The sequence below is a fragment of the Ursus arctos genome, unplaced genomic scaffold, assembly GCF_023065955.2.
Source record: "Ursus arctos isolate Adak ecotype North America unplaced genomic scaffold, UrsArc2.0 scaffold_10, whole genome shotgun sequence".
Taxonomy (NCBI): domain Eukaryota; kingdom Metazoa; phylum Chordata; class Mammalia; order Carnivora; family Ursidae; genus Ursus; species Ursus arctos.
The window spans coordinates 78,767,264-78,794,092 of NW_026622764.1; the positions used below are offsets into that span (position 1 = coordinate 78,767,264).

Genomic DNA, 26,829 nt, shown 5'->3' on the forward strand with positions numbered 1-26,829 from the left:
GTTCCAGGATTTCACCCTGGATCCCCCATTGCATCTGACAGTTTCTCAGTCTTCCCTTGTTTTTCATGACCTTTACAGTTTTGAGGAGTTCTGGTGCAGTAGTTTTCGGAATATCCATCAGTTAGGATTTGTCTGATGTTTTTCTCATGGTTAGATTGGGACTATAAATTTTTTGGAAGGAAGACCACAGGAAAAGTGACCTTTTCATTACATCATGTCAAGGGTAAATATTATCAACATGGCTTACCATGGCTGATACCAACCTTGATGACATAGTTGAGTAGTGTTTGTCAGATTTCTCCACTGTAAAGTTATTTTCCCCCCTTCTCACACTCTTTGGGAGGAAGTAATTATGCAAATTCGGGGTGTGTGGGTGGAGATTAATACCTACTCTGGATTGGGTATGATTTATTAGAATGCCTCTATAAAAAAGACTTCTCTCTTCTCCCTATTAATTAACCATTTACTTACAAAAGAATGGACTCTATTAGTTTTATACTCTAAATTATAATCTAATACTACATAATTTATTTTGGTACTCAAATTGTTCCAGATTTGGCCATGGGGAGCTCTTTCAGGTTGATTCCTTTGTCCTTTGACATGCCTCCATGATTTTACTTTTTGAGCATTCCTTTCTTCTGGCGCTACACCAGGCTCCAGACTGAGGTTGTACTTTCCCTGCCACAGCTCTAGACCCATTCATTTTTCTAAAGAGCCCTGGCTCCTTTTATTGGAGGATGGCATTTGGACGAAGACCAAGATGCAAACAATTCCTTTTCAGTTGAAAATTAAACCTCCACGTAAGCAGAGTTGAGGACGCCTCAAGACCCTCCTCTTCCTCCTGCGACTACCCAGGTTCCGCGATGGCTCCCGCGACTATTCCAAGCATGCCCCGCGCGGCCGGGCGCATGCGCGTCGGGGCGGTGTGGCGTTGGACAGCGGCCCGGACGTAAACGTGAGGCAGTCGGAGTAGAGGAACCCCAGCTGCGTCCTTGGGCTCCCGCGCCCGGCTTCGGTGCTCCGCGGCGGCGGCCCGAGAGTTTGTAGGTAAATGTGTCCGTTCCGTCCGCGCTGCCCCAGGCCCCCTTCTGCTCCCCAGCCCCCAGAGTTGGTTCCTCTGGAGCCTCTCCTAGAGCCGCCCAGCCCCGCACCCCTCCGAGAAGATCCCCTCTCGACCCGCGTCCCGCCCCTCTCCGGCGTCGGTCCTTGGAGAGCCTCGGCTCGAGTCTCCCCGCTCCGTGCGCCCTCCCCTTTCCGGGTGTAGGTCCCTGCAGAACTTCCCGTACAGCCGCCCAGCCCCGCACCCCTCCAAGAGGACCCCCCCCCCCCGCTTCCAGCCCGCGGCCCGCCCCTCCCCGGCGTAGATTCCAGCCATCTCCAACGCCGTCCACTCGCCACCCCCCTCCCCGGGCCACCTTCTTCTCTTCCCCGGTGTCGGCCCCTCCACAGCCTTCCCTAGAGCCTCCCACCCGCGCCACTCAGAGCGGACCCTCCCGGCTTCGGCCAGATTGGAGCGGCCCAGCCCCAAGTCACTCTGGGAGGACTGTCCTCTGCCCGCGCCGCCTCCCCTCCCTGGTACTGGCCCCTCCAGAGCCTCCCAGCCCTGCACTCCTCCGACAGGACCCTCCTGCGGGTCAGCGTCCCTTCCCTCCCAGGCCCCTGTGGAGCCTCCTCTAGCGCCACCCTCTCTGCGCCCCTCTAAGGCGATCTCCGGCCCACACCCCTTCTCCCCTCTCTGGTGCCCGCCCATCCAGAACCTCCCCTAGAGCCCCCCAGCCCCCCCCCCCCCCCAGTTCTTCTGCTGCTGCCCCCGTTCCCGCAGGTGCTCCCCGCCGGCCCGCCACCTTACCGTCGGCACGGGTCTCCCAGTGCCTGGTCTCTGCCCTTGCCGGCACCGAGATCGCACTCCCCTTAGGAATTCCGAGCGGCGTTGAAGCTGTGGACTCGCGGGTGCGACTGGCCCTCGCTTCGTTTCACTTACCCTGGCTTTGCAGTGGCTAGTCTTAGGACTTTTGGTTGTACATTCATTATCTTTTTCACGTTTCAGCCTTTCACTCAGCCGCATCGGGAACCCCGGAGCCCAGGGTTTTTATTTTTTGTCGGCGTAGAGTTTTTTGTTTTTATCTCAAATGTAGAGTAATTTACATAGAAGAGGTTTCATAAAAATGAAGGAATAGTAAGTTCCTGTTTTTCAGGGTGGATGGAGGGAATGAGGTGTGACGTCAAGTGTGTGCTGTCAAGAAATTTAGAGGAACGTGGTTAATTCCCAACGCTATTGTCTCCTGGAACCTAAGGGGTTTTTTGTTTTTGTTTTGAGTTCCTCTTCTGACTAGGACAGGGCGGAGCCACTGCCCGAGGCAGGAGCGTTTATTTCGAAAGGGAGGAAAGTTCCTGGGTCTCGTGGTCTTTGAGGAAACCATTGCCAGTGCAGAAAGTGAGTTGCCTGAAGTCACAAGGGGGATTAGGGGAATTAGGGCCGAGCGGGGACTGTCAGCTGCCTGTTTACTTATGGCTGTCATTATTTGTCCAACAAATGACCAAAATATATGTGATTGTGCAGCCGGGCTCTCTTATGGGCCAACCTATACATGGGAAGAGAATGCCTGGAGTTTACTTTTCCTGTTAGCGATTTCTATACTTGGCTTCCTCTGCCCCTCCCCAGCATACTGATCACTGAGGGCAGGAGTCCAAAATGTTGCAGGATGGGCCTTGCAGACAACATAGTGTTCAATAAATGCTTCCTAAAGGAGGCTGCAGAAAAAAACTCAGAACCTGACAGAGATTCTTCACTGGCATGTTTTTAATTGCATTGGCACATTCTGTAGGTAAAATTCCTAATAATCTCAAGGACTCAATTTATGAAATATGTACATCATTCTGTAGAATAATCAGATAGCACTCTTGGTTTGATAGTCATTCCTCTGGAAGATAGAGGATTTTTCTGATTCCCTCTAGAAACTTAGCTGTGCTTCCCAGCTTGCCACCCTACATTAATAATTTCATTTCTTTCTCCTTAGCTCTGCCTTTTTTCTTTCTTACTAGACGTCTAAAGAAATTAAAACTTATTAGTGTCTGTAACTATGAAAAGCTGCAGAGAGTAAAAACTATTAAACATATTACAAAAAGTGGGCTAGTCATGTTTTCTTGGTTGCATGTTTGCTTCTGAATTTGATCATGGGGACAGAAAGTTGAACTTTCTTGCCTGTCCAGTGTGTCTGCCCTTTGATGAGTGCTTGTATTAGGCTTGTTATTGAGAACTAGTTGCTAACCTGGCAGTGGCCAGTGCTACATATGAACTGACTTCTAAATGATGACGGGTCACCCAGTTCTTGTCCCCTGTATTTAGAGATGCTTGGGAATTCTTGTTGCCTTTACAGTCCTTTACAGTATCATTCTTTTTTTTTTTTAGATTTTATTTAAAGATTTATTTATTCTTCAAGCCCACTTTGCGCTAAGCACGCAGAGCCTAATGCAGGGCTCAGTCTCACACCCCATGAGATCATGACCTGAGCCGAAACCAAGAGTCGGTCACTTAACTGACTAAGCCATCCAGGCACCCCTAAAGACTTTATTATTAAGTAATCTCTACACCCAGTGTGGGACATAAACTCACAATCAAGAGTGGCAAGCTCTACTCACGAAGCCAGCAAGGTGCTCTTACATTATTTTTGAAGAAGTTTTCCCCCCTTTGATAAGGTAGTAACTTTTACACTTAAAGTACAGAGAGAGCTAGCTAGAGAAACAAGGGTATTGTGAGTGAGTCAGTTGTAGACAGCCCTGAATTGCAGTTCTTAGAAAAAATCGTAATTACAGCTGTTCTCTCTTTTGGAGCGCCTCCCACAGGGTTCTTTGGGCATATTATCTCAGTTAATTTTCACACCAACCCCACAAGATAACTAGCAATGTCTTGTTATATAGGTAAGAAAAATGAGACTTGGGAGGTTTGGTATTGTGCTCAAAGTCAAATCAATTAGTAAAAGGTAGAGCTCAGAACTGCCAGATTCCAAAGGCAATATTCTATCCACCTGTTAAATTGATCTCTTTTGGATTCAGTGTTATGTTTTGTTTTTAAATACTTTATTTATTTTTTTTAGAGAGTGCGGGCACGCATGAAGCGGGGGAGGGCCAGAGGGGAAGGGAGAAAGAATCTAAAGCAGATTCCTTGTGAGTGCAGAGCCCCACATGGGGTTCAGTCTCATGACCCTGAGATCAGGACTTGAGTTGAAACCAAGAGTTGGACGCTTAACCGACTGAGCCACCCAGGCACCCCTGGATTCAATGTTTTTAAAATGATTTCAGCTCACATTAAACTAATTTGAATTGTTGAATATGATTTATATTTAAAAACTTCCTATAGGTTTACTGGCATGTGAATAATGTGCGTATTTTGCAACTAGTTTGCTGGTGTTTTATTGTCTAGAGATGGACAGCAGGATTTTTATGTGATGAGTTTTAGTTTATGCAATAGATCTTGCTCCAGGATATAAATAGTGAAATGTTGAAATAAGTTATGAAGTGATGTGGAATTCAGCAAGGTAAGGCAAAGAAATATTCCTGTTCCTTAAGAGATGGATTTGGTTATGTATTCTGGGAGATTTTTTGTTTATTGTTTGCTTTTACTTCTAGTGTATATGTGTTCAGATTTGACCTTCAAGGGCATCTTAATTTGTTAGATATCCTAAGCCATTTGAGTAGCTGCCTAATGTGCTTCTGTCTTCTGGAATGTTTTGGGCAAATTTTAGTCAGGTGGCTAGTGACGAAGTAATACTGGTAATAATTGCTGTGTGAGCAGGTCCCATTTCTTGAGTTTTAGTAAATGTCAGGCACTATGCCAAACACATGTTATTTCACCCAGTTTTGCAAATATCTATCAGGTAGGTGTTGGTATTCTCATTGTCTAGATCAAGAAACTAAGGCTTGGAAAAGTTATGTAACTTGACCAGGGTTATTTACTTACTTATTTATTTCCCAACCCATGCCCCTCTTGCCTGTTTATTTATGTGAAGCAGGATTTGAACACGGGTCATCTGCTTTTGTCTCTGCTGTTGGTGTCTTTGTCTTTGTGGATTATGCCTTGTTTTCCTCTTAACTCATTTTAGTTGCATTTCAAGAGGGAGCAGAGTTAGTTGTTCGTGCTCCTTATAACCCATCAGTAATGTTGAAAAAAGCGAAGCAGTCACCAGCACGGGTGATCTGGACATTATCAGTATATCTTTTGTCTTGGATCCTCATTTTAATATTACTGTTGTGTCTTCTCTCTTAGAAATAACTCTCCTGTGAATTCCAGTGTTTAGTGACAAGAAATATGGATTTTACATATTTATGTAATATTTCTGTTGAACACAGAGGGAAAAATGAAAAGAAGGATGTTTAAAGTCTGCTTTTTTTTGTTTTTCCCTTCTGAGCACTGTTTCCAGGTAATCTCAAGGCAGGACAGGCTAGCAGGATCAGGGATCAGGAATTGGGCTAGGCTGATGAGCAGGGTGCCACTTTTAGGCAGTGGCATGTGAGTGCTCTGTAAGGCAGAGGGCAAGTAGGCTGAGTGATACAGATAATGTCCCTTCCTCTTTTGTTTTGTGGTTAGGATTCAAGAGCCTGGGAGGGTACAGACTCTAAATAGAAAGATGTATCTGCAGTCCAGCTTGGTGAGGTGGGTCATTTAAGGAGCAGTTGATGGCAGCTGCTTATTTAGGACTTGTTGCCCTTGGTGTATTATTTATAGGGCCCAATGTGGGGGGTCTGTATTGTGTTACATGTTGCTTATGGGTTGGGAGCCAGAGGCAAGGGTTCTCTTGCTTTGGAGGCTGAGACTAAGGCTGATGAGGCAGTATGCTTCGTGTGGTGGTCATGATACCAGAGTGATGCCTGACGGAAGAGGCTAGTAGGCACAAAGAACATACGTCTCTTCAGTGGAGATAAAGAACTTGTTTGGGGCGCCTGGGTGGCTCAGTCGTTAAGCGTCTGCCTTCGGCTCAGGGCGTGATCCCGGCGTTCTGGGATCGAGCCCTGCGGCAGGCTCGTCTGCTGGAAGCCTGCTTCTCCCTCTCCCACTCCCCCTGCTTGTGTTCCCTTTCTCGCTGGCTGTCTCTCTCTCTCTCTCTGTCAAATAAATAAATAAATAAAATCTTAAAAAAAAAAAAAAAGAAGAGAACTTGTTTTCCTGCATTCAGATGAGTGCCCACCTTGCAGTTTCTGCTAGATGGCAAAATGCCCTGGCCTCAGTCCCCCAAAAAGAAGTGCTGTGGTGGATGCTATGGCCCAGTTAGAGTGAAGATCTCACAAGGGGCTTCAGGAGGCTTTTATTATCATGGGGCTTTAATCTTTTTTTGGTTTCTTTTGACTTTTCTGGAGGGTGACTTGTAAGTGCCTGCCCAACAAGTGCAAGTAACCAAACTCAGTGTATTCCTGAGGGTGTGAATCCAAGGTTCGTTTCCTGAACATCCTTCTCCCCAGCCGCCTAAGTTTTAGGCTGGTTCAAAGCCTATTCCTCTAGTCTTCTTTACTTCATAAGTTTTGTACACTTGAGTCCTTAACTCAGAAGTCCAGACTTTTTGTTATAAAAGAAATTGTAGCATCTTACTAAACACAACAAATATCTCTTACTATTACCATAATAACCATTTGAATTATCTAGTGAGGCGAAGGTATACAAATCAAAGTATTTCAACAATTTTTGAAACCCCCCTACCTCCACCTCCAGTTGTGTGAAATCCGAACTCCCATTGGAAATTGTGTATTTTCTCTTAACGCATTCCATAGTGTATTTGGTTTTACTCATCATTTTATACTTGGGATGGCTTTCATTCTTGGTTGTTCTAATGAAATATAATTATTGTTTTCAGTTTGGCCATTTTCAGATGCCCTTCCTTCAGCTGGCTGGCTTCTTTATCTTTTCTAAAGGCGTTCCTGTAAGCATCTTTGCTTTTTGATAGTAGGCACATGTGGTTTCCTGTCCTAAATTGTAACCAGCTCATTTTCAAGGAGCATTGGCTCCTTTTAGAGAAGACCAGTATCAGAGATAAAAATCTGGACACAGGGGTGCATGTGAGATTGTTCCACACAATGACTACAGATAGAATGATACCAGATAAGAAGCTACTTGAGTCCACAGAAGAATTACCCCTTTTCAAGAAGTCATGAGTTTCCAGGTGCCTGCATGGATTAGTCGGTTAAGCGTCTGACTCTTGATCTCAGCTCAGGTCTCCATCTCAGGGTCATGAGTTCACCCCTGTGTTGTGCTCCGAGATACTGGGCCGGGAATCTACTTAAAAGCAAAAACCCCAAAAAACACATGATTTTCTGTTGCTAATTCCAGTTTAAATTTCTTTCAACCTTGTAATGATCTAATTTTCTCTATCTCTAATAGTTTTATATAGGCACATCAAAGATGATGATGTCCCCTTGAGTATAGAAGCTTTTTTTTTTTTAATTTAACTTTTTAAATTTAAATTAAATTCAGTTAGCATATAGCGTATTATTAGTTTCAGGGGTAGAATTTAGTGATTCATCAGTTGCATATAACAGCCAGTGCTCCCCTCATCAAGTTACCCCATCCTCCCACCCACCTCCCCTCCAGCAACCCTCAGTTTGTTTCCTAGAGTTCCATGTCTCTTATGCTTTGGCTCCCTCTCTGTTTTTCTTTTCTTTTACCTTCCCTTATCCTATGTTCATCTGTCTGGCTAGGGGTTTATCAATCTTATTAATTCTTTCAAAGAACCAGCTCCTAGTTTCATTGTTCTGTTCCGTTTTTTTTTTCTTTTTTGATTTCTGTATCGATTTCTGCTCTCATCTTTATTATTTCTCTTCTCCTGCCGGATTTAGGCTTTATTTGCTGTTATTTATCCAGCTCCTTTAGTAGGTTGTGTATTTGAAACTTTTCTTCCGGGGTGCCTGGGTGGCTGAGTCGTTAAGCATCTGCATTCGGCTTGGGTCATGATCCCGGGGTCCTGGGATTGAGCCCCACGTTGGGCTCCCTGCTTGGCGGGGAGTCTGCTTCTCCCTCTCCCTTTGCTGATCCCCCTGCTTGTGTTCCCTCTCTTGCTGTGTCTCTCTCTGTCAAATAAATAAAATCTTTAAAAAAACAAAACAACAACAAAAAAAACTTTTCTTGCTTTTTGAAGAAGGCCTGTATTGCCATATCCTTTCCTCTTAAGATCGCCTTTGCTGCGTCCCAGAGGTTTTGGACTGTTGTGTTTTTATTATCGTTTGCTTTGATATATTTTTTAATTCATCTTTAATTTCTGTTTGACCCATTCATTCTTTAGTAGGATTTTTTTTTTTTTAAAGATTTCATTTATTTATTTGACAGAGACAGAGACAGCCAGCGAGAGAGGGAACACAAGCAGGGGGAGTGGGAGAGGAAGAAGCAGGCTCATAGCGGAGGAGCCTGATGTGGGACTCGATCCCATAACGCCGGGATCACGCCCTGAGCTGAAGGCAGACGCTTAACCGCTGTGCCACCCAGGCGCCCCTAGTAGGATGTTCTTTAACCTCCATGTATTTTTTTGTTTTTGAATTTTTTTCTCAAAATGGCCTGGTATTGAGTCCCAAGCTGTTCTGTTTCCTCATGTTGACATACCTTGAGCCCCAGGTACCTGAAAAGTAAAACTCAGCCTCCCAGCAGGTAAGTACCAAAGGGAATATAGGTACAGTATCTGGCAACTCAGATATTGACCCATACAATTTGTTGATAATAGGAAATCTCTAGGTCCTTAAGGTTTTAGCTTGAACTCTCTTTTTCACTCTTCATGGGTGGTAATGTTATTAATTTTACAGGTATGTAAAGTTGTTGGACTCAAGTTCTTAAAAGATCTTTGAGTAACTGTTCTTATCAGTGTCAACAGTGGTCTGACATTTTAGCTATTATGAATGACAGCAAATAGAGACAAATTGATATCAAGAATCATAAAAGAGTATAAAAAATCACCACAAAAGTTCAGGAAACTCCTTTCTGTTCCTCCACATTTTTACACAACCACCAACTGATCAAGTACCAGCGAAGTTATATGATAGCATTTCAGCGGATTTTATTGTATTGTATTGTGACTTGCTTGCTCCCAATACTGCTAATGATTTTTTGGCCTATACCCAGACATTTTCTTTTTCACATGAAATACAGATTGAGAATTCACGTTATGATGATGATAGGACACTTTTAGTATAATTATTCAGGGTTTGGTGTGAATGAATACTGTTTTATGTTATGAGGGTAATAACGCCACTATAAAGATGTGATGCTGTCTATAACATTGCATCACCCATCTTTTTAATTTATAAGTTTAATCTGTTGCTTTTACTACAGTGTAAGCTACATGAAAACAGGGACTTTAGTTTGGTCACTGATGTGTCCTTGTGCCTACTACAAGGTTGGGCACACATTAGCACTCAGTATTTGTTGGATGAAAATATGATGGTGTCCATTTGGAAGTAAATGATTGTTTTAGGTTGCAAGGTTTTGTGGGTTTTTTTTTTCCTTTTTTTTTTTTTTTTTTTGCTGCAAGTTTAGGAAACCAGTTCAACCCAGTTTAAATAATAGATTGCCGATTTGCCTCACAGAGAGCCTTGGATTAGGGTGGGTTTCCTGATCAGTGACAAGTTGTGTTAGCCCTCCAGTCGGTGGCACTTGGGCTAGTCCCCTCCAGTCAGCAGTGAGCAGCATGCACATCCACTGGGAAAAAGGGGAGACTGCCTTTCTGTTTCTAGTTTACCTGACTGTGGGAGAAAAATGGGGAAAGATGAAAAACTTATTTCCTTTCTTGGAGAGGGCAGATAGCATGAGTTGGCAGAAATCACAAGGACATTAAGAACCTTCAGAGTACGAGATTTTGGAGGTGCTGGAGTATAGGATGAACCAAGCTTGTTAGCTCTTTTTGTAAAGGTTGGAGAATGATGAGAATTTAATCATACTTAGATATGGGAAAAATTAAAGGGGGGAGGACTGATTTGTTCTTTTCAGGTGCCCCACTTGGGGACCTCTGTTTTGCTAACCATCCAACCCTTAAAGAAAATACCTAAAAATGCTAAAGTAGAAAACAAAATTGGTCCAAATAAACTCTCCAAGTAAGATCTATTTTTTTTTTTTAAAGATTTTGTTTACCTATTTGAGAGAGAGATACAGAGAGCACAAGCAAGGGAGGGGCAGAGGCAAGGGGAGAGGGACAACATACTCCCCACTGAGCGGGGACCCTGACTTGGGGCTTGATTCCAGGACCCTAAAATCATGACCTCACCCGAAGTCAGATGCTTAACTGACTGAGCCACCCAGGCGCCCCTATTTTTTTAATTAAAAAAACAATTTTAGATACCTCTATTCCCAACGTAGGGCTTGAACTCACAACCCCGAGATCAAGTATCGCATGTTTTACCAACTGAGCCAACTAGGGGCTCCTAAAATCTGTTGATTAAAGAAAAGATATCATACATGCAAATTTTTAAAAAATTTAAGTATTAATAGAAAGAAATGTGTAAGAGGACTGAATAGTCACCTTTTCTTTTTTTTTTTTAAAGATTTATTTATTTTAGAGAACACTCATGCATGTGAAGGGTTGTTGGTGGGGCCGAGAGAGGGAGAGAGAGTATCAAGCAGACTCCTCACTGCATGTGGAGCCTGATGAGGGGCTCCATCTCACAACCCTGAGCTCAGTCTCTGAGCCAAAACCAAGAGTCAGATGCTCAACCGACCATGCCACCCAGGCGCCCCTAGTCACTTTCTTTTCTGATACAGCATTGCCTCATTTCTCTCCTCAGAGATACATGTGGTTAAGAGTTTCTGTGATTCCTTCCCCAAAACAGTTGTGCAGGTGTCAGCACACACTCTTCTATCTGTCCTGTGTGGAAGTACCCTTTGAGCCACCTTCTGATGTGGATCACTTTGGTTGGGGCTAGTGTTTTGCAGTATAAGCAACATTGCCATGAATATACAGATTTGTTGGTAGACCTCTGCACATGTAGCAGTGAGGTATAATCCTAGTAATGGTGAAATCTCTGGGTCAAAGTTTATGAACTTTTTTTTTTTTTAAGATTTTATTTATTCATGAGAGACAGAGAGAGAAAGGCAGAGGCAGAGGGAGAAGCAAGCTTCTCCGCAGGGAGCCTGATGGCAGGACTTGATCCCAGGACCCTGGGATCATGACCTGAGCCAAAGGCAGACACTTAACCAGCTGAGCCACTCAGGCGCCCCAAAGTTTACAAACATTTAAAATTTTGATAGATGTCAAATCCTCCTCTTAGAAGTTTGCAACAGTTTTCATTCCCACCGTCATGCTTACTCCTTTCTGGGTATCATAGTTTTTTTTCATTTGTGCCCGTCTGATAGGTAATATCGTTAGCTCGTGTTTTGAATTTTGTCTGTTGAATTGAGAGAGAAATTGAATATCTTACAAATTTATTGCCCATTAATGTTTCTTTTCTTGTGAACTGCCAGATGATTGTCATTTCTGTTACATGTGACAAGCTTTGTACGTGCAGGAAATTAACTCATTGCTGTCATAAGTTGTAAATGTTTTTTCTTAATCTTTTGTCTTTTTGACTTTTTTGCCGCTCAGATTTTTATTTTAATGGAGTTAAATTTATCACACTTTTTCTTAACTTCTGGAATTCTCTCTGACCAGGCCTCTCAGTCTGTTGACACCAGTCAACATCTGACTGGGCTGTGTGAATTTGACTGGGCACACCGGGTATAAAGCTGAGGCAGTGGACCCCAGAGCCCCAGGACACTGGGCGTGTTAGGAGAAGCCACAAGTCCTTGACAGAGCTGAATCTTAGTGTTCCTGGGCTGCCTTATGCCTGTTGTGTGGTATTAGATTTAGTAAGGTGGGCCGAAAGCCTAGAGTTGGGGGCAGGGAAGGTAGGAGGTGGGGCGAGGAGTTGTATTGGCCCTACTGAGGAGGTATTAGGTAATTGCCAGATGGCCAGTGAGGTAAAACTGCTTTAGTGCCTTCTTCAGCTGACGCAGAAAGAGATCAGGATGGAGAGATAGATAAGATGGCTGTGATTTTGTGATATAACAAGAAATATGTGAACTTCTAAAACCTTTGGAATTTCCTGAGCTAGAGGTGCTAAGAGTATCTTGTTATTCATAATAAGCACCTTTCAACCATATCTAAGTTTATGCTAATGAGCTGACTCTTGCTGGGCCCCTAGATAACTTTAGGATGGGGCTGATTGCCTGGGAAATTAACCTTGTGATTAGAAGGTTAGAACTTTCAGCCCCATCCCTGGACTTGCAGGGATGGGAAGAGGTTGGGGATTAAGTTCAGTCACCAGTGGTCAGTAATGTAATCAGTCATGCCTACCTAATGTAACCGCCTTAAAACCCCTAAATGCCAGGGTTCTGAGAGCTTCTGGGTTAATGATCACACGGAGGTGCTGGGAGGGGGCAGTGTGCCTAGATAAGGCATGAAAGGCCCACCCTTACCTTGCTCTGTTCATCTCTTCCATCTGGCTTTTCCTGAGTGTAGCCTTTATAAGAAACAGGAAATGGTAAGTAAAATGCTGTCTTGAGTTCTGTGAGCCATTCTGGCAAAATTATCAAATTTGAGGAGAGGTTGTGGGAACCCGCAATTTGTAGGTCAGAAATACTGGAGACTCAGAACTTGTTTATAAAGTGCGAGCACTCTTGTGGAACTGAGCCCTTAACCTGTGGGGTCTGATGCTAATTCCAGGTCGGAATCAAGTTGAATCAGTAGACATCTAGTTGTTGTCCTGAGATTTGGAGAATTGGTTGTTAATGTGGAAAGACCCCACGTGTTTGGTGTCAGAAGTGTTGTGAGTGAAAAACAGCTTGTATGGGCCATTCTTTTTTATAACTTTGAACCTGGCTGTTTCTTTTATAGGTGGAAAAATGGCATTTGTGAAGAGTGGATGGTTGCTGCGACAGAGTAAGTACAGAACATGAGCCTGTTGGATTGGGTTTAGTGTTGCCTTAGGGTACATGTTTATTTCTTTTGCTGAAACAGATTGCATTTAAAAACAAATGTCAAAATCTTATTAATGTGTTGCTCTGGATTTCCTCTGGGAAATTTTTACAGCTCTGTGAACTCTGTTTCTGCTCACACAGAGTTCCTTCTTGGCTGCTGCCTTGACAGAAACCGGGGAATCGTGGTAATCCCTGCTGGTTTTTCTTTTTCTCACTAGTGTGCTCTAGTACTCATGGCTGACGCGAGTCCCTGCTTGAATGTAACCAAGCTGAACTTTGACATATTAGCATGGAGGTATTGCTGTCTCTGTGGGAAATGCCTGTCTTCTTTGGGGATCAAACAATGACAAAGATTCTGAAATACTGGAGACTTTAATTATAGAGATGAAGATTTGACTTGAGGGAGTGAGTATATCTAAAACTAGTCTTTGGATCTCCAAAAGGACTCTGCAGAAGAGAATCAGGGTTTTTTGTTTTTCTTGTTTTTTTTTTTTTTTTTTTTTTAAGATTTTATTTATTTGAGAGAAGGAGAGAGAGTCAGCATGAGAGAGAGAGAGAGAGAGAATGCATGAGCAGGGGGTTATGTACTTATCACAGCAGCTCTGTGAGGTAGGTGGCATTATCCTGGTTTCTAGTTGTAGAAATTGAGTTTTACTGATATTAGGTAACTTAACACTGTGGGTGGCAAACCTGTATTCAGATTCAAGAATGTGTCATTTCAGCATTGACACACTTTCTACCAGGAGGCAAGCCTTCAGCTTATTTGTCCTGTCACTAGTTGTACATTCCCAGACCTGGAGCTGAACCAGGTGTCCTTTCAAGGTGTGTGACAGTTCTGTATTCTAAGAATAGGTAGAGCAGTGTTGGCTTTAAAAAGAAAGTCCTGGCGTATTGGAGCCTAGCCCCAGTCTTTGTATAAGTTTCTATGTTTTGGGTTTTGTGATCCCATCCTTCCCTAAATTGTCAGGGGATGTGGAGAGGCTTGCTTGGACCTTGAGGATGTACCTTCCTTTCCTGGCCCTTTGGATATCCTCTGGTTTTCTCTTTAGGCTTTGTTGCACCCTTGTTTGAGGACAAGCTTTCCTTTCTCCAACATGACTCAATGTAAATGTTCTGTCAACATAAGTGAACAGGGACCATTTTGACTATTTTTTGTCTCTTCCTATCAATGCCTAACGTGATGACATACACAAAATAAATGTCTTTTAAATAAGTTGTACAGACTTTTCTAGTGTCCTGGTCCATGGCAGTCTTGAAGTGTATATTCAGAAGACTTACTCCATTTCCCCATCTTCCAGTGTGTGGGTTAATTTTCCTTTGCAAAAATCAGAACTATCCTAATAAAGTAAGAAGAGGTGAGATGTATTCTATTCTCGGGGTAGCAGAGGTACACAGATGGTTACATGTATGCAAAGCGGTCTGGAGGATTCCTTTTTTTGTCATTGCTACACTGGAGGACAGCCTAATTTGGGAATCTGTAGTCAGGGCTTTGGTGGCAGGTGAGATACTTGGGTAGAACTCCCTAATCTGGTGATTCTCCACCTATGTGTTTGGGTGGCTCTATTTTGTAGTTTTTGTACAGCTCACGGGCTGCCAATCAAATGGATGCTGATGTCACTTATTTATCAGTTTGGGACAGTGCTGTGGATGCCCATCTTAGCAAGGAGAGTGCCTGATAGTGGTTAAAGAAATTTGGAAGGCTGATATGGTGCATATTTCGTTAACACCAGTAGTGGCTATGGGAGCATAAGGAGAGGTACATGGAGTGGGATTTGTGCACGATGGCTAGGAAGGGTGATCTACAGGAACAAAGGAAGTGGTAGGTACTGTCTGGGTGTGAGGAAGGAGCAGGGGTGACTGACTTGGCTTTTTAGTTTTCCTTTTTGGCTGACAGGGATATTTGAGTTTCATAAAGTTAAGTGTCTAGGCCAAGATTACAAATGATAGGGTGAATTTCTTAAACTGATAGGGACGTGTGAGTAGCAGGACAGATGCACACAGGGTGGGAGTCAGTGTCCTGACTGTAGGTACACCCAGTGTCTGAACCTGCTTCTGCATCTGTCCGAGGCAGGGAGACCCTCCCACGCCATGGGCTTTAAGGGACGGTGAATGTTAGAGAAGAGTATATGTGAAAGCTCTTCGAGAAACGGGCAAACTTTTTCAAAAGAGGAGGGTGTTATTGTTCTTTGTATATAGAGACTTCACAGTCCAGTGTTCTCTGATCAGTCTAGCGAAGTTAAATACTACTGGGAAACTGAAGATAAACTACGTGGAAAATTAAATATTAGATGTTTCATTAGCTTAAAATGAAGGATTTATTTATTTATTAATTTATTTATTGGTTTTTTAAATTTTTTTGAGTATAGTTGACAAAATGTTGCATTAGTTTCAGGTGTACAACTCTGTTATGCTATGCTCATCACAAGCGTAGCTGCCGTCTGTTTCCATACAGCACTATTACAATATCATTGACTGTATTCTTATGCAGTGCCTTTTATTCCCATGACTTATTCATTTCATAACCGGAAGCCTCTATCTCCAACTACCCTTACCCTGTTTTGTCCATCCCTCCCACCCCCTCCCATCTGGCAACCTTTTATGTGTCTGTTTTTGCTTTTAATGTTTGTTTATTCTTTTTTTTTTCTTTTTTAGATTCCACATGAGTGGAATCATATGGTATTTGTCTTTCTCGGTCTGATTTATTTCACTTAGCATAATACCTTCTAAGTCCATCCATGTCATCACAAATGGCACAATCGCATCCTTTTTTATGACTACATAATATTGTATATAAATATCACATCTTCCTTATCCATTTGTCTATTGATGGACACTTAGCAACTTAGGTTGCTTCCATATCTTGGCTGTTGTAAATAATGCTGCATTAAACATGGTGCCTGTATGTTTTTGAATTAGTGTTTTTGTTTTCTTTGGGTAAGTAGTAGTGGAATTATTGGACCATATGGTATTTCTATTTTTAATTTTTTGGGGAACAACCATACTGTTTTCCACAGTGGCTGACCAATTTACATTCCCACCAGCATGAGGGTTCTTTTTCTCTACATCCTCACCAACACTTGTTATCAAAATCAAGGTCTTACGGAACTTTAAAAAAAAAATTGGGACTATTAAGTTACAGCATTCTTAGTATCTTTAGTGTAAGCGGCATGTAGCCTGGTACAAGCATGGGTGTTTGTGCCATTGGAGTCTGCTTTCGTCTCCATTTTGATGTAGTGCTCTGGGCAACTGTATGCATGTATACTTATGGGGCCAGAGGAAAGTTTCCTTTGTTTCAATTACCTGTGAACTAGAGGATAAAGTCCTTGCTTTTTTGGCTCAAAACCAACGTTTTCATTTTTTTCAGGTACTATTTTGAAGCGTTGGAAGAAGAATTGGTTTGACCTGTGGTCAGATGGTCACCTGATCTATTATGATGATCAAACTCGGCAGAGTGTTGAGGATAAGGTCCATATGCCAGTGGACTGCATCAATATCCGTACCGGGCATGAGTGTCGGGGTAAGTGAGTCTGGCTCTGTCCTCTACCCTTCCCCATTCTTGGTGGGAGTTGAATTATCTTCCTTACTCATTTTGCCTTCATTGACAGACCAAAGAAGGGTTTTATCTTTCATCGAAGAAGGGAGGTAGCCACAGTGGGCACCCATACACTTGGATCATGAATCGTGTGGTTGGGGCAGATTAATTTTCTCATCTGAATCAGCCCCAGCAGTCCACATTCCTTGCTCTGTCATGGAGAAAGTTGTGTAGAACAACCAGAGTGCTGGGATACCCAAGAAAGAGGGAACCATCCTAGGTAGTAACAGGCATCTTATTGATGATACCACCAGTCAGTTACTTAAAAATCCATGATGCCTGGATTTCCTCGAGTTATTCCTTATCTTCATTTTAAAGGAATAGATTTTTAATAAGTATAGACTTCTCTATTTCTAATTAAGGTATATGTAGACTTCCCTGTTTATTAGCTCTGTTTCTATTTGGAATAAAGAGTCTGTTTTAGTAAACATTGATGTTTGAAATGTCCTGCTCCTATATAATAGTTTTCAAATTAAAGGGTTACAAATGGCATATCTCCTTGTAGTAACCATTGTTGTCGTAACGTCTTGCCCCTGCGTGTTAGTTCTTGAAACACAAGTGTCCATGGACTAGCTTTCGAAATAGCTACCTAAACCAGGCTCAAATATGGTAGACCTTATTTCTTGGTACACAGAGCTACTTTAAAAGTATGATTTTCACTTTAATATTTTCAGTTTAATATTTCAGTTTAATATTTTCAGTTTAATATTTCCTGTGAATAAAAGCCATAAGTATTCTGTTATCTGATGCTCAGTAATGCTTTTCAATGTTTGGGGCTTATTCTTCTAATATCTGGGCTGTTCTATACATCTCCGTATATGGATTGCCCTCTAGAAGGGGCCTGCTTGTTCTTCCTGCAGGAAGTTTGTTTATTTAAAGTTTTTATTTATTCATTTATTTGAGAGGGAGGGAGATAGCGCATGAGTTGGGGGGGGAGGGCGGGGAAAAGCAGACTCCCCACTGAGCAGGGAGCCTGATGGGGGCTCCATCCCAGGACCCTGAGAACGTGACCCAAGCTGAAGACAGACACTTAACTGACTGAGCCACCCAGGTGCCCCTCCTGCAGAAAGTTTAATTGAAACAGAGTTGTGATTTATGTGCTTGGTTCTGTAGAGCAGGACAAAGATGTTTTGTTATTTAAATGTTCTGAAATCCTGGTCCTTTGCTTATCTGAGCTGTTAGGTAAGAATGAGTCCTTAAAAAATCATATAAATATTCCATTATTCTACTTATTTTTCACAGATATTCAGCCTCCAGATGGGAAGCCAAAAGACTGTATGCTACAGATTGTTTGCCGAGATGGGAAAACTGTCAGTCTTTGTGCAGAAAGCACAGATGATTGTTTGTAAGTTTTGGGTTTTTATGTGTTTAATTTAAAAAGTGTTGTGTTTTAATTTCCAGTTATCAGCAAGGGAAAAGAATGAGAATGGAGTTTTCCTTCAGGCAGCAGAATAAGTGACTCCAGAGGATGTGTGAAACAAATATAGCAGGGCCTTATTCCATGCCTAATAACCCTTGTCCTAGTTTCTGTTTCTCCAGAGCTGTGGAGGCAAGATCCCATTATATTGGGAGTGACAAAGTATTAGTATATAGCCACTTTGCACTCTTTTTCATTACTAGATGTACACTGGGTAATGGGCATAGTTGAATGGGTTCTTTTTTTTTTTTTTTTTTAAAGATTTTATTTATTTATTCGACAGAGATAGAGACAGCCAGCGAGAGAGGGAACACAAGCAGGGGGAGTGGGAGAGGAAGAAGCAGGCTCATAGCAGAAGAGCCTGATGTGGGGCTCGATCCCAGATCGCCGGGATCACGCCCTGAGCCGAAGGCAGACGCTTAACCGCTGTGCCACCCAGGCGCCCCTTGAATGGGTTCTTAAATCTTGTTCTTTTTATGTAAATTTCTTTTAAAGGAGCACTGACATCTCTATTACGCAGTCTTTTCCTTCCCTTGGTGGTTCTTGCTCCATTTGCTGTCTCTGAAGAAGGGATGTAGAGCCACAAGAAAGCCAAGCTTTATCACTTCACACCTGTTAACATTGGCGGTGAAGTTGGATCAGAATCTTGAAGACACTGATGAAATACAATTTGGAGGTGGGGGGGGTGCCTGGGTGACTTAGTCGGTTAAGCATCTGACTTTTGATTTCGGCTAAGGTCATGATCTCAGGGTCATGAGATCGAGCCCTGCATTGGGCTCCACATTGGGCATGGAGCCTGCATAAGATTTTCTCTCTCCCCCTCTCTCTGCCCAAGCACAAGCACGCTCCCTCTCTCTCTCTCTCAAAAAAAAAAAAATTGGGAGGGGAAGAATTTTTTTTTCCTGGCCGCTCTGTACCACTCTTATGAGAACTCTGGACGTTGTAAGAATTCAGTAACAGATTATTGTAATATTCATTTATAGTAAAACATTTATATGTAGGTGACTGTATTCTTACAGTCCAGGTCAGTTTGTCAGGGTGCCTTCTGCACATTTCACATATATGTTTATCTTCAGTATACACGTTTGTTCCATGCTAAACTCACAGAGTTTATTTTAAATCCCATATATAGCTGCTTTTTTACACTGTTCTGATTTATATCAGTGAATCTTAAATGATACTTTCTGGAAGAGATACAGCTTTCCTATAGACTGATGGAGAAATGACTACATGTAAAGCCAGTTTGGTACTTTTTAATAAACTGGACCTATATTATTACTACTTAACTATTTAAACATGTATATTGAACATTTACTTGGCACTAGGCACTATGTTAACTGCTTTATATATGCTACTTAATCCTCACCATATCTTATAAGGTAGGTGCTGTTCTTGTCATGAAAAACTTAGGCTTAGTGAGGTTAAGTAACTTCCTATACCAGTTTATTTTTTCTTTCTTTTCTTCTTTTTTTTTTCTTTAAAAGATTTTTTTTTATTTGACAGAGGAGAGAGAAAGAGCACAAGTAGGGGGAATGGCAGAGGGTGAGGGAGAAGCAGCCTTCCTGTTGAGCAGGGAGCCCGATGTGGGGTTTGATCCCAGGACCCTGAGATCATGACCTGAGCCGAAAGCAGATGCTTAACCGACTGAGCTACCCAGGCACCCCCATATATCACTTTTTTAATGCTTCTGTAATAAATTACCCTGAGTTTACTGGCTTCAAACAATACAAATTTATGATTGCATTTCTGAAGGTCAGGAGTCCAACACTGGGTCTTACAGTGTCGGCAGGCTCTAGGGGAGAATCTGTTTGCTTGTCTTTTAAGCTTCTAGAAGCTTCCTGGTTTTTTGGCTTCTGGGCCATGCCCTTTTCTTGCAGTCATCTTTTTGGTTCTCTGTAGGTGGGGAAGGTTATATGCTTTTAAGGACTTAATGAATAGTTTGGGCCAACCTGGGTAATCCAGGATAATCTTCCCATCTCAAGGGTTCTTAACCTTAATTACAGCTGTAGAGTCCCTTTTGCCCAGTGAGGTAACATTCACAGGTTTTCAGGATTAGTATGTGGGCATCATTCTGCCTACCACACTTCCCAAGATTTTAGAGCTAGTAGACTAGACTCAGGATTTGAACCTTTGTCTCCAGAGACCTTTGTTCCTAACTGCTCTGCTCTATTATACACTGAGGTGTCACATGGAATGTTTTTTTAAGTAGTGGCAAAAATATCTGGAACTAGCAGTAATTAGACCAATGATGTTTATGATCTCAGTAAATGTGAACTGTTTAAATTCCCCTTAAAAAGAATAAGATCTGAGATTGGGTAAAAAATACAGTTTAAGTATATAGTCTGTTAACAAGAAGCACACTTGAAATAAAATGACTCAGAAAGGTAAAAAAGTAAAGAATGGGAGACTACTGGTTTCCCATGGCTGCCACAAACTGGGTGCCTTAAAACAACAAATGTATTCTGTCACAGTTCTGGAAGCTAGGAGTCTGAGCTCAGCATGTCAGGAGAGCTATGCTCCCTCTGAGACTCCTGAGTAAAATCCTTCCTTACTTCTTCCTAGTTTGGGTTGTGGCTGGTGATCCTTGGCATTCTTTGGCTTGCCACTGCATTGGTCCAGTCTCTACCTCTCTTGTAACAAGGCATTCTCCCTGTGTGTCTGTATCCAGATATTCTCTTATAAGGACACCAACTGTATTAGAGGAAGGATCCACATGAATTCAGTATGATCTCATCTTGAGTCCATCTGTAAAGACCGACCTTCCTTCCTTCCTTCCTTCTTCTTTTTTTTAAATACTTCTTTATTTTAGAGAGCAGAAAAGAGAGAATGAACATATGCCTGGGAAGGGACAGAGGGACAGGGAGAGAGTGTCTTAAGCAGACACTGTGCTGAGCACGGAGTCGTAAATGGAGTTTGATCTCATGACCCTGAGATCACGACCTTAGCTGAACACTTAACCGACTATGCCACCCAGGTGCTCCAAGACCTTATTTCTAAATAAGTCAAAGGTACTGGGGATTAGGACTTCAACTTATTTTTTGGCAGAGGACAGAATTCAACCCATAACTGAGTCCTTTGAATAAAAATGGTGAAATGAAGGGGAAACCTTTTAGCAGTAACAGCCAAATTAAGAATTTAGCTTCCAGCACCAGCTACAAAGAATAATGGCCAAGAAAAGAGATTGTGTTGAGATGTTTCACTGTCTTTACCTCCACGGCTCCCAGAAGCAGTAACAAGAGGAGTTAGTTAAGTCTTGCGAATTTTCGGTAATACTCTACAGTCTGGAAGGATGTTGATTAAAGGAGTAAGGTACTTTTTGGGAAAGCTAAGGAAAAACCCTTGAGAATATGATATCCTTGGGACCTCAGTGGAGAGTGGAAGGTTCCCACCAGGGCTTGTCATTCCAGAGCCACTGGAAGACTTCAAAGCTCACAGGAGTAGGATAATTCTGTGGCTGATGAAGTGAGCCCTAGCATGAGACATTCAAAAGAATATGCTCAGGCGAGTGTAGAAGCCAGATTTTTCAAAAAGGACTTATTCAGTGACACAAGAAATTTTCTTCTCTCCCACCATTATTCTCTGATTACAGAAAAATGATTGAGGGTAACACCTAGTCATCACACTTTTGCTGGGATAGAGTGAGGTGGGGCTACCAGTAGATGTCAGATTAGGTAGGAAGGGTGTCAAGAAGAAATAACATACTATATGAGAGCAAATAGAAGTTTTAGGTATCATTTTGCAGTTCATTGAGAGCCGGATGCAAAGAAATGGTGTGGCAAATATACTGTAAAGGAAAAATAAGAAGGAAAATGTAATAAGCCTCAGAAAAAGCTCCTCATCTGTAGGGAGTGAAAACCCATGAAACAGAATCGGATTTTCCAGGAATGCTTTCCAGGCTACCATATTTAAAATTATAACCTCCCCTTGCATCATACATATACACACATAACTTAACCAGCTGTTTGTTTACATCGTTTGTCTCTTTTTATTAGAATAGAAACTGCGTGGGAGAGGGAATTTATGTTTCTTCTGTGCCCTTTTGCATCTGTGTAACCAAGGTCTGTCATAGGGTATATCTGCCATTCATTTTGTAATCTAATGTAAAGGGGCAAATTTTGGCTTCCTTCCCTGGAGTACAAGCCCAACTAAAAAAATGAATCACTGGTGTGAGAAAAAGACTTGAGAATACTCTCAGGGAAAGCAGGGGGAAAAGATTAAAGAATTTAGAGAAAAGATCAGAATTATGTTAGAAAGACTAAAAGAGTTTATCAGGAAGATTATTGATGTCTGGAAAATACAGAACCCAAGAAGGTAGTTAAGAAAATCAGTGCAATATTGCATGGTGCACTGGGTGTTATATGCAAATAATCATGGAACATTACATCAAAAACTAAGGATATACTGTATGGTGACTAACATAACATAATAAAAAATTATTATAAAAAAATTCAGTACAAGAAAAATTTTCTGAAATAATAGAACTGAATTAGACCAAAGTCCATAATAGACTCTCCTACCTGGCAATATTAAATCCACATACAGTGTATGAACAATTCAAATAGGATATGACAGCATGTAAACTGCTGTAGCAAAATGAATGACAGTAGTAAACTGCTTATAAATCTTTTGGGGGCATTTTGCAACTTGACTGCGTTCATTAGAAAACCAGAGTGTTTGAAAATAGCTTAGTTTGAAAATAGCTTAACAAAGCTTTTAACTCAAGGTGGTAATGAAATGACAATACAACAGAAAAGGAACTGATACAGATAAGAGCAGAAGGATAGCGAGTCATTAAGAAAGGTGAGGGGATTTCAAAGAACTGGAACAAATAGTCCTTAAATTTGTATGGAAACAGAAAAGACCCCGAATCTCCAAGGAACTGTCGAAAAGGAAAAACAAAGCTGGGGGCATCACAGTGCCAGATTTCGAGCTGTACTACAAAGCTGTGATCACAAAGACAGCATGGTACTGGCACAAAAACAGACACATAGACCAATGGAACAGAATAGAGAGCCCAGAAATGGACCCTCGGCTCTTTGGGCAACTAATATTTGATAAAGCAGGAAAAAACATCCGGTGGGAAAAAGACAGTCTCTTCAATAAATGGTGCTGGGAAAATTGGACAGCTACATGCAAAAGAATGAAACTTGACCACTTTCTCACACCATACACAAAAATAAACTCCAAATGGATGAAAGACCTCGATGTGAGACAGGAATCCCATCAAAATTCTAGAGAACATAGACAGCAACCTCTACGACATTGGCCAAAGCAACCTTTTTCATGACACATCCCCAAAGGCAAGAGAAACAAAAGATAAAATGAATTTATGGGACTTCATCAAGATTAAAAGTTTCTGCACAGCCAAGGAAACAGTCCGAAAAACTAAGAGGCAGCCCACGGAATGGGAGAAGATATTTGCAAATGACACTACAGATAAAGGACTGGTATCCAAGATCTACAAAGAACTTCTCAAACTCAATACACGAGAAACAAATAAACAAATCAAAAAATGGGCAGAAGATATGAACAGACACTTTTCCAATGAAGACATACAAATGGCTAACAGACACATGAAAAAATGTTCAAAATCATTAGCCATCAAGGAAATTCAAATCAAAACCACACTGAGATACCACCTTACGCCAGTTAGAATGGCAAAAATAGACAAGGCAAGAAACAACAATTGTTGGAGAGGATGTGGAGAAAGGGGATCCCTCCTACATTGTTGGTGGGAATGCAAGTTGGTACAGCCACTCTGGAAAACAGTGTGGAGGTCCCTTAAAAAGTTAAAAAGTGAGCTACCCTATGATCCAGCCATTGCACTACTGGGTGTTTACCCCAAAGATACAGACATAGTGAAGAGAAGGGCCATATGCACCCCAATGTTCATAGCAGCAATGACCACAATAGCTAAATCGTGGAAGGAGCTGAGATGCCCTTCAACAGATGACTGGATTAAGAAGTTGTGGTCCATATATACGATGGAATATTACTCAGCTATCAGAAAGAACGAGTTCTCAACATTTGCTGCAACATGGACGGCACTGGAGGAGATAATGCTAAGTGAAATAAGTCAAGCAGAGAAAGACAACTATCATATGATTTCTCTCATCTATGGAACATAAGAACTAGAATGATTGGTAGGGGAAGAAAGGGATAAAGAAAGAGGGGGTAATCAGAAGGGGGAATGAAACATGAGAGACTATGGACTATGAGAAACAAACTGAGGGCCTCAGAGGGGAGGGGGGTGGGGGAATGGGATAGACCGGTGATGGGTAGTAAGGAGGGCACGTATTGCATGGTGCACTGGGTGTTATACACAACTAATGAATCATCGAGCCTTACATCGGAAACCGGGGATGTACTGTATGGTGACTAACATAATATAATAAAAAATCATTAAAAAAAATAGAATTTGTAATGGAAAGCATCATTATTTTTTATCTTAAGATAGAAATACATTAAATGTTTCACTATAAAAAAAAAAAGAAAGGTGAGGGGATGAAGGAAGGAGAACAGAAAATTTGTGAGATTTAAGATTTAGGTATCTAGTTTTTGTGACCATATAGTTACAGTTAGTAGGAATAGAATTTGTTACAACTTTTTCCTAGGGTCATTTGGAAGTGCCCACTGAAATATATTTATATTTCTTGACCTAGCAGTTTCACTCTTTGAAATTTGTCCTATAGAAATGTTTACATAAGGATGCAAAGGTAATAAGGATGTTAAAAGCATAGTTTTCATATATGACCAATCTACAGCTAACATTTTCAACAGTGACAGGTTGGCAGTTTTCCCACCAGGATCAGGAATAAGACAAAGATTGCCCACTCTTACTACTTCTAGTCAATACACCAGAACTCTTAGCCAAAGTAGTTAGGCAAGAAAGAAAAATAAAAGGCATCTAAATTGGAAAAGAAGTAGTAAAAATGTTTCTGTTTATGGATGATTTGATCTTCTATATAGAAAACCCTAAAGAGGGACACTTGGGTGGGTCGGTCAGTTAAGCGTCTGCCTTCAGCTCAGGTCATGATCCCATAGTCCTGGGATCAAGTCCCACATCTGGCTCCTTGCTCAGCAGGGAGCCTACTTCTCCCTCTGCCTGCTACTCCCCCTGCTTGTGCTCAAGCTGTCTCTGACAAATAAATAAATAAAATCTTAAAAAAAAAAGAAAACCCTAAAGACTCCACCAAAAAATTATTAGACCTAGTAAATGAGTTCAGTAAAATTATAGGATATAAACCCAACATACAAACACCAGTTGCATTTCTTTATACTAACAAGGAACTATCTGAGAAAGAAAATCCCATTTGTAATAGCATTAAAAATAATAAAATACTTAAGAATAAATTTAACCAAGGAGATGTGAAAGATCTGTACTCTGAAAATTATAAGACATCGATGAAAGAAATTGAAGATGACACAGACAAATGGAAAGATACCCTGTGCGCATGGATTGGAAGAATTAATATCATTAGAATGTTCATACTTCCCAAAGCCATCTGTAAATTCAGTGTAGTTCTTATCAGTTTCAATGGTATTTTTCGAGTAGAAAGAACAATCCTAAAATTCAAGAGAAACCACAAAAGACCTTGAATAGCTAAAGAAAGAACAAATCTGGAGACATCACCATTCCTGATTTCAAAACAGTAGTAATCAAAACAGTGTGGTATTGGCATAAACTTAGACACATAGACCAATGGAACAGATTAAGAGCCCAGAAATAAACCCATTTGTATATAGTCAATAATATATATATTTTTAAGTTTATTTATTATTTATTTAAGTAATCTCTGCACCCAGTGTGTGGCTCAAACTCATGACCCTGAGATCAAGAGTCGTGTGCTCTTCTGCCTGAGCCAGTCAGGTGTATGGTCAATAATATTTGATGAGGGAGCAAAGAATACTCAATGGGGAAAGGACAGTCTCTTCAATAAATGGTGCTGGGAAAACTGGGTAATCCTATGCAAAAGAATGAAATGGAAACGCTATCTTAGACCACTCGCACAGGTAATTCAAAATGGATTAAAACCTTAAACTGTTAAACTACTAGAAGAAAATAGGGAAAAAGCCCTTTGTCTTTTTTTTTTTTTTAATTATTGTAAGTTAACATAACAGTGCTACATCAGTTTCAGGTGTACAATACAGTGATCCAACAATTCTGTACATTACATAGTGTTTATTGTGATAAGTTGTACTCTTAATCCTCTTCACTGATGTCACCCATCCCTCCCACTCACCTCCCCTCTAGCAACCATCCATTTGTTCTCCATAGTTGAGATTCTGCTTTTTGGTTTGTATTTGTCTGTCTGTCTTTTTCCCTTTGTTCATTTCTTTAGTTTCTCAAATTCCACAAATGAGTGAAATCATGGTATTTGTCTTTCTCTGACTGGCTTATTTTGCTTAGCATAATACTCTGTAGCTCCATCCGTGTTGTTGCAAATGGCAAGATTCCATTCTTATTTATGGCTGAATAGTATCCCATTGTGTGTATGTGTGTGTGTATACATGCATACATGTTTGTGTATATGTATACATATATGTACACACATATATATACATATGTACATATATGCATATGTATACATACACACCACTTCTTTATCCATTCATCTGTTGATGGACACGTGGGCTGCAGTTTGGCCACTGTAAATAATGCTGCAGTAAACATAGGGGTGTGTATATCTCTTCAAATTAGTGTTTTCATATTCTTTGGGTAAGTATTCAGTAGTGCGACTGCTGGATCATAGGGTAGTTCCATTTTTAATTTTTCGAGGAACCTCCATACAGTTTTCCATAGTGGCTGCACCACTTCACTTTTCCACCTACAGTGCAAGAGGGTTCCTTTTTCTCCACATCTTCACCAACACTTGTTTCTTGTGTTGTTGATTTTAGCTATTC

The 26,829-nt window shown here is 41.4% G+C and overlaps 1 protein-coding gene across 5 annotated transcripts in view; it reads left to right on the plus strand.

Annotated features, from left to right (window-relative positions):
• Positions 1 to 828: 828 nt before the first annotated feature.
• PLEKHB2 (pleckstrin homology domain containing B2) overlaps positions 829 to 26,829 on the plus strand; it is a 61,154-nt gene continuing 35,153 nt past the window's right edge. Inside the window, exons 1-5 of one of the 5 annotated variants that reach the window (XM_044381674.3) lie at positions 942 to 1,047; positions 12,834 to 12,878; positions 13,058 to 13,101; positions 16,281 to 16,433; positions 17,751 to 17,853. In XM_044381674.3, the coding sequence (XP_044237609.2) occupies positions 16,388 to 16,433; positions 17,751 to 17,853 (149 nt within the window). In that variant the 5' untranslated portion in view covers positions 942 to 1,047; positions 12,834 to 12,878; positions 13,058 to 13,101; positions 16,281 to 16,387. Of the gene's footprint in view, positions 1,048 to 12,833; positions 12,879 to 13,057; positions 13,102 to 16,280; positions 16,434 to 17,750; positions 17,854 to 26,829 lie in introns of all 5 variants that reach the window. The other 4 variants (XM_026492917.4, XM_026492915.4, XM_048215726.2 and 1 more) reach the window with 4 other exon arrangements.